The 12,923-nt window shown below is 38.4% G+C and overlaps 1 protein-coding gene across 1 annotated transcript in view; it reads right to left on the bottom strand.

Annotated features, from left to right (window-relative positions):
* Nucleotides 1–530: 530 nt before the first annotated feature.
* The window catches only part of LOC122564048 (protein ABHD15-like), a 40,083-nt gene continuing 27,690 nt past the window's right edge, over nucleotides 531–12,923 (bottom strand). Inside the window, exons 2-3 of the mRNA XM_043718521.1 lie at nucleotides 5,048–5,400; nucleotides 531–2,012 (exon numbers count right to left, since the gene is read on the bottom strand). Of these exons, the coding sequence (XP_043574456.1) occupies nucleotides 1,478–2,012; nucleotides 5,048–5,400 (888 nt within the window). The 3' untranslated portion in view covers nucleotides 531–1,477. The remainder of the gene's footprint in view (nucleotides 2,013–5,047; nucleotides 5,401–12,923) is intronic.

The following is a 12,923-nucleotide window of genomic DNA, read 5'->3' on the forward strand; positions in this document are numbered from 1 at the left end:
ATGTCACCTTTTTTTCTATAAAACCTTAAGTTATCTCAGCACTGTGACTTGAAAGAAGCTCTGGTCATTACATCTTCATCAATTGAAATCTGCAACCCCATTCTAAGTGATTAAAGACTTAACAGCAAACTAGGTTTGTTCAGTATATCGCATCAGTCGTATGTCACTTTGATCTTTTACTATAAATTTTGTGTCCTATGATCCTGTCCCACTAGATACCTTACAAAGGAGCAGTGCTCCGAAAGCTTGTACTTGCAAATAAACCTGTTGGTTTATAACCTGGTGTTGTGTGACTTTTAACTGTCCAGTTGTTGCCCCAAACTTTAAAATATACATATATTTCAAATCTCACATTTAAAAAAATATATCATATAAAGTTTTAATTGAGAATTAAAGTCAAAATCTCCAAAATGAAATGAAGAAATGAAGAATATTAACACTTATCCTTTTATCTGAATCTATTTGGCCAGTTGTGTCTGTTAGTAAATGTACTCCATCTGCTTCTTGTACAGTTATTGAGAGAAGGCTGGTTATATTGAATATTTTATTTCAAAACTGAAAGCTAGAAGATAAATGAGACTTCCGGTTTAGGGGGTTGGGGTGAGAAATGGGTAGGTTTCATGTCTGGGTGCATATTAATGTTCAGGAATAGATACAATAAATATAAAACCACAAGACATATAAAACAAGACATACATCACTTTGACTGAATACATCTCTAAAACACAATTTTTCAAGTTGCCCTGTTGGCAATTATTCATATTTTGACACTAAATTTCCCATTATTAACTCTTATATGAATTGATGTCAAATGCAATCTTGAAACTTAATAAAATACTTTACATCTTAAATATGCACCACCGAAAACGTACATCTGTCCCAACCACATTGAATTATGAAACAGTAATCAGTAACCTTACTGTTACTTTTGTTTTAATAAATAGGTTGGAGATAACACAGAGGCAAAGCATAACTTGATCTCTGCATTTTGGCCTGTTATTTGAGGTTTGTCAAAAGCATAAAAGACTAAAGGTCAACTAAAGTATTTTCACAGAGTCTAATAATCCAGCCTGGTTATAACAGTTAACACAGCTCCATTTATTACAGCAAACTTTACCCAGTCCTTATAAGAAATCTTGTATTACAAATAAGACTCAGAAATACATTGGCAGATCCCAATGTATGACATTTTAACCCATTTTAAAATTAATATGTAATTTAAAATCATGGGGACTCTTTAACATTAATATAAGTATGTAAGTCCATTTTCTTTAGTCAAAAATGTTTTTTCTAGCTGCCTGGAAACTAATGAGATATTCAAACCTCAACAATCATAAACCCTATGAAAAAAATGAAACGTTGAACCCTTGTTTAGGCCAATGAGGTTTCATATGATGATCCACATCAAACAGGGCTGCATCAGTTTGATATCTGAGGTTATTAAGAACAATCATTTCATATGCATTCTAATTTTTAATCACCTGGTGTAGGACCGTTGCCAATTGAAAATATCATGGATATTGTGAGAGCAAAATGAATCTCTATTGAAATTGTTGCCTCTGCCACATTTATAAGACATGGAGGTTCCAGACCCTGTGCATTTCCTTTTTGAAAAACATTTTGTCCTTTCCTCAGTCATAAAGAACTCACTGACAGATTTAAAATACTCTAGTAATACCTCATGACTCCATGTAGAGTATCTGTTCTTCAAGAAGCCGCAATGGCCACCATGTTTAGTTAACAATAAGAAAAAATGGGGGTTGGTTTCAAAGAGCTCAAATGGCAGGGTCGAATCTGGGTTCCCTCTGCATGGATCATCTTGGCTGCAAATACACAGTACTGGCACAGCAACCTCATCCACATCCCGCAATGGATCATTCTTCTCCCAGTACAAGTCCCAAGATAGGTTGCTCTTCTTTGTTTGACAGAACAATACCTCTTCCATCTCCTTCAGAGTACGTGTAGCAAACAACTTATCCATGTCAATGATCTGTCCCAGTGCAGTGGCATACCTGTAGTTAATAAAAGCATTAACAGTTGTATTTTATGTATATAGTTAATACAAGCTTCATTATTTTACAGAATTGTGAGAAGTCCATTTCTAAGATCCATTATTCAAGTGGAAAAATGGCAACTTGAATTAAATCCCTCAGTGTCCCCATTTCAAATGTAGGATGCAGTCTATCACCCTGAAAAATAATGAATTGGTCTGATTAAACTAGCGCAAAATGCTACCCTTTCTCCAGCCTTCCTTTCCTCTGTAAGATTTTTCAAATACGGAAGCAAGTGTCATATTTCATCAATTTATTCACAAGCCTTCAGAAATAAAAGCTAGCATGGCAATTTAGTACTTATACTTACACAAAACTTTACAACAGCATTTTCCCAAAACTTCCATGCATTGACTGTTTAAACCTATCTCTAATCCAATGAAACTGGAATTTGAACTTCGGTCAATTAAGAATATAAGTCTTTATCCATGCATTTATTAAAAAAGTGTTATTTATGTCACTTGCTCTGTATGTTTCTATCAAATAAATCTCACAAATTATTAGTAATTGCTCATCATCAAAATTACGATTGAATTTTTAGCATCAACCATTTTAATTTTGCAATGATTTATTTGTAAATGCTTTGAATTGCCTTTTTCTGTTTTATGTTATTAATGTTTCTGTGGAAGCATTAAAAATGTCCACAGAGGAAATAGTGAACTCTGACCATGAGTGAAAATTTATCAAGCTAATAAATTGCAAATAAGCATACTGGGCTCCTTCTGTGAACCTAATAATGCTAGTAAAAAATTCTACAATTGGCAGTGTAAGACAAAAGAGTAGGAAATTGAGTATGAAATCATTCAGATTGCAAATCATGAGGGTGCCCCCCCCACCCCCAAGGGCAATGATGAAGATCTTAAGAGTCATGGCAAACAATGGCAAGGTAGGAAGTAGCTCAGGCAACTGACCAACAATATGCCAGTAATATGGATGAAGTGCTAGAAAACATTAATTGAATTTAACAGGGGAGGAGGAGTGAGTGCAACATTTGCAGAGAAGTAAAATGCTTTGTCTTTTGACTTCACCCACAGAACACATCCTGTCGTGTACTGTTCTTTGTTTGTGGCCTACTTTTTTGTCTGTGAAGTCTCATATCCACCTAGAAAACAATGTCAGGTCACAAGAGACAGGAGATACTCACAGGCCAGTACAAAAGGTAAGATGCATGCAAAACAATGATACACATTCATTTATGTAGAGAAACTATTGTTTCGTGAATAATCTAGATTAGTTCAGAGAATATTAGTAGATAAACTGAATATTATACTATTTTATTTAAATTATAAACAGTGTGGGACTCCAGTGATGTGACTATTTAACATCACTTGACAAAGGAATGAATCAGGGGCTTTAAACAGAATACAAGTGACAAGTTCTATTATGGTTGTGTGAGGAATTTATAAGGAAGAAGCTATTTGGTCCAGGTCAAAAAATAAAATCGCCTGAGTTGGGAATTGAACCCGGGTCTCTGGCGCTGTGAGGCAGCAGTGCTAACCACTGTGCCACCGTGTGTGAGGAATTTATAAGGAAGAAGCTATTTGGTCCAGGTCAAAAAATAAAGTTTATCGTCCTATTGTTATATGACTCAGGCTAGTGTAACCTTAGGCCAACACATGTGAGAAAGTTCTGAGGTGAAAAGTTGTTATTCAAAGGCAACAGCTATATTCTATATTTTACATTTGTGGCGTTCTATTTGGGAAACAAAATTGCCAAATGTACTTAGGATTAGCTTTGTGGCAATATGTGGTTCATTTTGTAAGCAGTACAATTCTATCATTGAAATTATATATTGACTGAACGTTAAGGATATTGCATTTTCTCAATGTTCCTGCATTAATTATTGTGTATTTATATTTTTTACACACTTATCTAACTTACGTATTGCCTGCTGTGTGAATATGTGTACTAGTACTTAATAATTTTCTGTATTAGATTTATGTATAAATAACTTTTCCATCATGTCCCTTATTTTAAGGTGTCATGTTCCAAGTCTTCCTCAAGTAGGGAGAGGAAAACACGTTGAGCAGATAGCCTTTAAAATAAACAGTTATTGACATTTGATTTCATTAAGAATTAACCTTATACAGTACACTTGAGAAAGAATGAATCAGGAGAGGGGAGGAAGTGATAACATTAAGGTGACTATTACTATTAAAAAAAACAGATATTGAGCATACACTATCTAGCCATTCAAAGATTGACCTTGGATCCTTCAGGCACTGTGGGTATATCACCCAGCCATGTAAGAATCCAATGGATCAACTAGTGTTAAACATAACTTTGATCATGCTATGAGTTATGATTTGGAAAAAGGTTAATGAGGCTTATTTTTCAGTAGTTGAGTGTGCAAAAAGAAAGAGAGCTCGAAGAAAGAAGAAGAAACAGCACTGAAGTTTTTAGAGCAGTTGAGTCCACTGTCTGGCTAAGTGTAGTTTCTGTTGCACTTGTTTGATAATTGAATAAATTGTAATCCTTTTTAAATTGCATTTGTAAGTAGAATGTTATGTAATCAGTCCTCCCCTGCATGTTACAATTGAAAGTATATTTGGTTTCAGAATCCTATACTTATATCCAACCACATAAAGCAAATGCAGATGTTTTGGGTGACCTAGTCCTCTATATACTTAAGAAAGTTTAATTTATCTGTGAGAGGAGACATTTGACTGCAAATTGATCATAATTGAAAGATACCCTGCAACCCATCTGGTTAACTAATGTCCTTTAGGGAAGGAAATTGTTGTACTTACCTGGTCTGGCCTCCTTGAGGCTCTTAACTGCTCTCTGGGCAATTAGAGATGGGGAAATAAATGCTGACCTAGCTAGCAATGCCGATATCCCCTGAATGAATATAAAAACTGAAGATATGATCTCATCTACAGGACAAATGAACAACACAATGGAGCAATCATCATGAGACATTGTCAGCTTCTACCTCACACAGTTCCTGATGCAGTAACACATGCCTTTCAAGTTACGTATCCGGTTAAACTCACCTGCTGAGCCAGGTTTTTTGGTAAAGGAGTAGAAACCATTGATAAAGCCAAGGCAGTCCTACTTCAAACCATTCCTGATACCTGAAGACAGGTGAGATGCAGGCTGCAGATGTCACATAACTGGAAGATCCACACTCTCCAAGATAAGACAGCAAAAGCCCAGCTCCTGTGCTCTCACTTACAGTGAAAAGTCTGGCATTTGGATGCTTGTATCGAATGTATCTGACTGCTTCCCTTAGATCAGATGGATCACCAAACTGTTGCAGTTTCAGTGTAGTTAAAAGACTTCCATTCTGACACCTTCTATTAAAAATTACTGGGCGGTAGCCATAATCCAAGGCTGAGGCACAGAGCTGCAAAGACAAAACAAAGATTGGGGAATTTAAAATGGAGGCAATGCAGTCTCAAGTCAACAAAGGCTTGGATAAAAATTTTAACAGCAGCTGAACCAAGGTAGGGAGGATTGGATATTATTATGAAGGTAAAAATATGTTGTCTTAATGGAGTGCAGATATATGGTCAGTTCATCTTGGGTAAAATATGATACTAAAGTTGTGAGTAGTCTTGTTCAGCCTCGAATAGTTCCCAGAGCAAGGAATGAAGCTGGTGGTTAAAGAACAGAGTTTATTGTGGGAGCCAAAGGTAGTAACTTCAGTTTTCCAACACTTCGTCAGATGAAATTTCTGCTCTTTCAGTACTGGATATCAGTCAGATAGTCTGATAATTTGGAGGCAGCCTAATCATATCCCATAATACTTTAGTCTATGCTCTGTATTGATGCATTACAGATAAAGAATGACAGGGAGCTGCTCTGCCCTCAACTTTTCCTTTGTCATGTACTATGATGTTGCTTCTACTTAAAATATCTATTCCATGATTTCATTAGTTGGATAGTTTCAAGGAGTTTAACAAATATGTCTTATTGTACACAATGAGAAGTCTGAGATCAATAAACTCCCCTGCACTTATCTCACATGATATGTTTCTCTTTAATGTTTTTCCTCATGAATTGTGCTGTTTGATAGATTTGCACCATAAAATGGAAAGATGTGTTCAATCTTTACAAGTCATTTGCTGTGATTATGTGATAGCCATCTTGAAATTGCACAAGGACAGAAACAAAATAAAATAAAAGGTATTAAAATTATCACAGGATACACTAACTTATTATTTTAAGATATTAATTTATAATTCACATCAAATTATGATCCATGTATTTAAATATTGTATATAAAATTAAAGTAGAATAGTCATGTTATAAGTACTACTGATTGGCTATATAACTAACACTCATTATTGAGGGAATACAGCACTGAATATTAGCTATACTTAGAGTAGTCATTACGTGTATCGCTGAGGGTATTGTCTTCACATATTACATGTTCTATGATACAGTTTTCATGACTACAAAGAAATCAAGAATTGATTCTTATAATAAGTATTCATTAGCAATTATAAAAAGGTGTCATCTCATACTTCCATGCTCATGAGCTCACATCTAGATAGTGATATCCTAGAATTCTTAAGTTAGGATTCTAATTACTAATATTGATGAGTGAATTTGCTTCTGCTGTACAAGATATTCAAGATTTGGTCAGTGTAACTTGAGAAATGTTTTCAACCAGTTTCACTTTAAACCCACTCTAAACCCTAAAATCATCATAGAAGAACATTGTGGTAAAGTATTTACCACAGTCTGCTGTTGATTAAGGTTATTGTATGTGGACTACACTGAAGATTCTCCACCTGGTTGTCAGCTTCTTTAATTAAATGTCTCAGGGAAACATCACATTATGCTGTCTCAAATGAAAAAGCATGTAAAATCAGGGGAAATGAGTCACTATCTACACAGACTAGACATATTTTAAGAGTCTCTAAGGAAACTTTATAACTTCCAGATTCTCTTACTGGAGACATTGTGAATCATAGGACACATAGAAAGTGTTATAGTTTGCTAATGTGTCTTATATGTGAACATGAATGAATTGAATACCACATCCTGTCTCATAATTATGGCATTCCATACAGTTTTGTTAAATATAAATTTGCAAAGCATTAGATGTTTCTGTGACATCATAAAGAACATTCTGAGATAAGCAAGTTGTAAAATCATAAGATTATGAGAAATAGGAGAAGGAAAAGGTCAATTAGGACTTTAAGCCAGCATTTCCATTCAGTAAGGTCATGGATATCTGATAGTGGAGAAAGTGAGGTCTGCAGATGCTGGAGATCAGAGCTGAAAATGTGTTGCTGGAAAAGCGCAGCAGGTCAGGCAGCATCCAGGGAACAGGAGAATCGACGTTTCGGGCATAAGCCCTTCTTCAGGAAATAATCCTGATTTCCTGAAGAAGGGCTTATGCCCGAAACGTCGATTCTCCTGTTCCCACGATATCAGATAGTGGCCTTAACTTCATATTTCCTACCATACTTCCCTTGAGGAGCAATTTCTTCATCTTAAATTGGAGACCCCTTATTTTTAAACTTAGTTCTAAATTTCCCCATGAGAGAAAATTCACTGAACATCTTCCTTAGAATCCGAAGCTTTTCAATAAGGTTATCTCTCATTCTTCTAAACTCCAAAGTGTATAGGCCCAATTTCTTCAATCTTTCTGCATAAGATAGCCCCTTCATTCCAGGAGTCAACTGAGTGAACCTTCTTCAAAATGCTTCCAATGTAAGTATATCCCTTGCTTTGCATACAGTACTCCAGGTACAGAATCACCAATAACCTGTACTGTTATAGCCTGACTTCCCTATATTATCATATTCCATTCACCTTGTAGTAAAGGACACATTTCGTTTAAATATTATTTAGCCTTCAATGCATTGCATATTAAGCATGAGATAATGATCAAGTAGCTTTGTGCTTCTGGGGAAATTCCTCCAGTGGTTTGGTTTTGTCTGGAATTGCTTTTGATTAATACAGATCCCTCTTGTGTACAATAAGACATATTTGTTAAACTCCTTGAAACTATCCAACTAATGAAATCATGGAATAGATATTTTAAGTAGAAGTAACATCATAGTACATGACCAAGGAAAAGTTGAGGGCAGCCGTTCACTCATCCCTAAATGACCTACACTGAGCTGATTTCTCCACATTGTAGATGGCCATTCTGCAACCAGCAAAATGCTGGAAAAAACTTGAAAAGTCTCCCTCACTGGGGCCTCAACAGCATTATTTATCTGCCCTTCTCCGTGTAGCAGGCAGTCAACCTGCTTTCCAGCATGACTTGGAGAAAATTCCCTGTTCTGGGACAATTCAATAGAACAGTACAGCACAGGAATGGGCCCTTTAGCCCACGATGTTATGCCAAACATGATACCAAAGCAAACTAATCCCTTCCACCTGCCTTTGGTCCATATATCTCCATTCCTTGCATATTCATGTACTTATCTCAAAGTCTGTTAAACACCCCTATCATAACTCACCCCACCACCACCTGTGGCATTGCATTCCACATTCCTACCACTCTGTTTGTAAAACGATTGCCCCTCAAATCTCCTTTGAACTTTACTCCCTCTCACCTGGAATGCATGCCCCCTAGTTTTAGACATTTCAACTCTGGGAAAAAGATTCGGACCGTCGACCCTATCTATGCATCTCATAATTTTACAGACTTCTATCAAGTCTCTGCTCAGCCTCCCCCACTCCAGAGATAACAACCTGAGTTTTTCTAACCTCTCCTTAATGCTTATACCCTCTAATCCAGGCAGCATCCTAGTAAACCTCTTCTGTACCCTATCCAAAGGCTCCCTATCCTTCCTGTAATGTGACTACCAGAATTAAATGCAATACTCCAAGTGTGGCCAAACCAAAGTATTATCAAACTGCTATTTTACATCCTTACTCTTGTATTCAATTCCCTAACCCCAATAAAGGCAAGCATTCCATACATCTTCTTTATCACCCCATCCAATTGCATGGCCACTTTCAGGGAGCTGTGGACTGGAAGCCCAAGATCCCACTGTACATCAATACTGTTCAGGGTCCTGCCACTAACTGGATACTTTTCCTTAAGATTTGATCTCCCAAACTGCAGCAACTCACACTTACGCAGATTAAACTCTATCTGCCATTTTTCTGCCCATTTCTGCAACTGATCTATCCCCACTGTATCATCATACAGCTTTCTACACTATTCACCACTCCACTGATCTTTGTATCATCTGCAAACCTACCAACTGCATAGAATGTCTATGCAGTTCCTACACTTGGAGATAGTGAGGACTGCAGACGCTGGAAAGTTAGAGTTGATAAAATGTGGAGCTGAAAAAGAGCACAGCAGGTCAAGCAAAATCAGAGGAACAGGAGAATCAACATTTCGGGCAGGACCCTTCATCAGGAACTATGTAGTTCCTATATACTTGTCAGGGTGATCTGTAACTTTGAAGGGAACTTGCAGATGGTTGTTTTCCCACGTAACTGCTGCTTTTGTCCTTTTGGTCCTGGATTTTGAAAGAAACTCAAAAATGAGCCTTGGTAAGTTAGCGCATGATTAAGAACTGGCTAAAAGGCTGATAACAGGGTAGGAATAAATTGTTCATTCTCATGTTGGCAATCTGTGACAGTGGGGTTCCACAAGAATCAGTACTGTTTCCCTGCTTTTCACAATATGTATGGCAAGGATTTGGATGTGAGGAAAAAGTATAATATTCCCAAGTTAATGAAACTAAGTAGGAATATATGCTGTGAGGAAGTTGCAAAATGGCTACAAGACTATTTGGACAGACTAGGTGAGTGGGAAGAACATGGCAAATGTAATATAATTATCTACTTTGGTAGGAAGAACAGGGGTGCAGAGTTATTTATAAAAGTTAGATGAGATTAGATTACTTTACAGTGTGGAAACAGGCCCTTTGGCCCAACAAGTCCACACCGACCCGCCGAAGCGCAAACCAACCATACCCCTACATTTACCCCTTACCTAACACTACCAGCAATTTAGCATGGCCAATTCACCTGACCTGCACATCTTTGGACTGTGGGAGGAAACCGGAGCACCCGGAGGAAACCCACGCAGACACGGGGAGAATGTGCAAACTCCACACAGTCAGTCACCTGAGGCGGGAATTGAACCCGGATCTCTGGCGCTGTGAGGCAGCAGTGCTAACCACTGTGCCACCATGCCGCCCACATACCTGGCAGTTTCTTCTGTTGTTCGTGTTAGTCCTACTTCCTCATGAAGCCACTGAGATACCCTTCCCTGCACCTCAGCGGCTCCACATCACCCTACTCTCCATCAGCGGGAAGATCATCATCCGAATCCTCGCTGGGCACCTTCTCTCAGTCTCTGAGGAAACCTTTCCAAAAAGCAAATATGGTTTCGACCAAATCGTGGAACTGTGGAGATGATTTTCACTGCTCAGCAACTCCAAGAGAAATGCCAGGAACAACACTCTGTATGGCTTTCATCAACCTGACCAAGGCTTCTGACTCAGTCAATCATAAATTTCTATGAAAGAACATGTCAAAGGCTGGTTGTCCATTGAAAATCATCAATATCCTCTATCCCCTCCATGGCAAGATGTCAGCAATGGTTTTCATGGATGGTAACATGACAGAATCCTTTCGGGTCAAGGCAGGGGTCAAGCATAGATGTCATTATCCCCATCCTTTTCTCCATCACTATTGCTACCATCTTCTCAAGAACAAGATTCCCAGTGATGTGGATATTGTCTACAGGATGGATGGAAAACATTTCAATGTTGTCTGGATTAAATCTAAGAAGAAAACGACACCGACCTTGTTTGTGAAACTTGAGTATGCAGATAACAATGTCATCTTTGCTCTCTTGGAAGAGAATCTTCAAGCCTAATGCATATGAGGAAGTTTACTGAAGACTTGGTCTCAGCCTCAACTTCCAGAAGACTCAAATCCTTTACCGACTCATCTCAGGTCAGGTTCCGGTCCATCCTTCTATTAAGATCAACAGAGAAATCTTTTCAAACTTGGAACATTTCCCCTGCCTGGAGGCTGATATCGCGCAGAGATTCAGCATCGATCCAAGTTGTGAGTGCTAACTTTCGATGCCTAAAGATGAGACTCTTCAATGACCATGACATATGTGCAAGTACCAAGATCCTTGAGTATAAGGCAGTCGTTCTTCTGACTCTTCAATATGGCTCTGAAACTTGGATTTTGTGTAGATGCCCCTCAAGACCTGGTGAAGTACCATCACTTGAGACAGTTTCTCCACATCAGCTGGGAGGATAGGAGTACTGGCATCGATGTCTTTGAAGCACAAGCATCAAGCCCGTGATCATCCAAAACTAATCCTGGCTACGATGTCTGAGTTCCGAATCATCTTCACCCGTCTCAAGGCATTTGAACGAGAGGAGGACAAAGGAAGCATTTCAAAAATTCCCTGAAGGTTTCCCTCAAGAAATCCAACAAAGATCTCAACGTGTGGGCGACCCTCATTCAGAACAAGTCTGACTTGGAGGAACCTCCTGTATGAAGGGACATAATTCTTTGAGAGTACCCATCGGCAAATAGAAGTATGGAAATGAGCCAGAGAAAGGAAAGCCAATGATCTCAAGGCCAAGGACCAATTCCACCTCCCAGAAACACCTCCAAATGTATGGTCAAAGTGTCCCCCCCGGGATCGGGCTAATCAGCCAATCAAGAACTGCCAGAACCCAGGAGCAGTGACATGGGATTTCACATCATTAGTGAGTGATTGACAATGACAATAAGATTGTGAAAGAACATGGTGGGAGATGGAGAGTAACAGGAATTGCATCCTAACCTCTGGTATAAATATTGAGAACGTGCACAATGTCCTTTGGCCTCAGGTTTAATTATCATCCAGAAAAACTAATGTCCAACCGGTTGAGGTTTTGAACCCCCTGAACAGAATAAATGAAGTCTTATCCTGTATTTGTTGTTCTTGATATAGTTTTTTTTTTAATCAGGTGCTAATAATTGGAAAAATCCTAGCCCAGCATTTTTTGCCTAAAGGAACGGTTAAAAAAAAGTAAAACTAAAATAAACCTAAGTAATTAAGGGCGTAATCAAAGAAATAAATTTAAGGTCACTTCCCAAAAGGTAATTTGCACATGGTGGTTAAATGTTGCTGGAGGTGAGAGACAGCTCAAATTGGGGAATTAATATGGCCCTGTACTTAAAATAATAATAAATACATGTCCTGGTAAAAATAATAAATAACACAGAAACACCATTTAATTGCTCACTTGTGTGTTGTAAATGCTCACATAATTAAAAACAATGAATTGTACGGTGTTTGAGGTGAGCTACTGGTATGGATAGAGGTTGGCTGTCTGACAGGATGCAGAGAGTAGGGATTAAAGGTTTTTTTTCGGAATGGCAGCTGGTGACAAGCGGTGTCCCGCAGGGTTCAGTGTTGGGGCCGCAGCTGTTCACGTTATATATTAATGATCTGGATGAAGGGACTGGGGGCATTCTAGCGAAGTTTGCCGATGATACGAAGTTAGGTGGACAAGCAGGTAGTACTGAGGAAGTGGGGAGGCTGCAGAAGGATCTAGACAGTTTGGGAGAGTGGTCCAGAAAATGGCTGATGGAATTCAATGTGAGCAAATGCGAGGTCTTGCACTTTGGAAAAAAGAATACAAGCATGGACTACTTTCTAAACAGTGAGAAAATTCGCAAAGCCAAAGTACAAAGGGATCTGGGAGTGCTAGTCGAGGATTCTCTAAAGGTAAACATACAGGTTGAGTCCGTGATTAAGAAAACAAATGCAATGTTGTCATTTCTTTCAAGAGAGTTGGAATATAAAAGCACCGTTGTGCTACTGAGACTTTATAAAGCTCTGGTTAGGTCCCATTTGAGGTACTGTGTCCAGTTTTGGTCCCCACACCTCAGGAAGGACATCCTGGCACTGGAGTGTGTCCA

This window comes from Chiloscyllium plagiosum, chromosome 28 (genome assembly GCF_004010195.1).
Source record: "Chiloscyllium plagiosum isolate BGI_BamShark_2017 chromosome 28, ASM401019v2, whole genome shotgun sequence".
NCBI classification, from domain to species: domain Eukaryota; kingdom Metazoa; phylum Chordata; class Chondrichthyes; order Orectolobiformes; family Hemiscylliidae; genus Chiloscyllium; species Chiloscyllium plagiosum.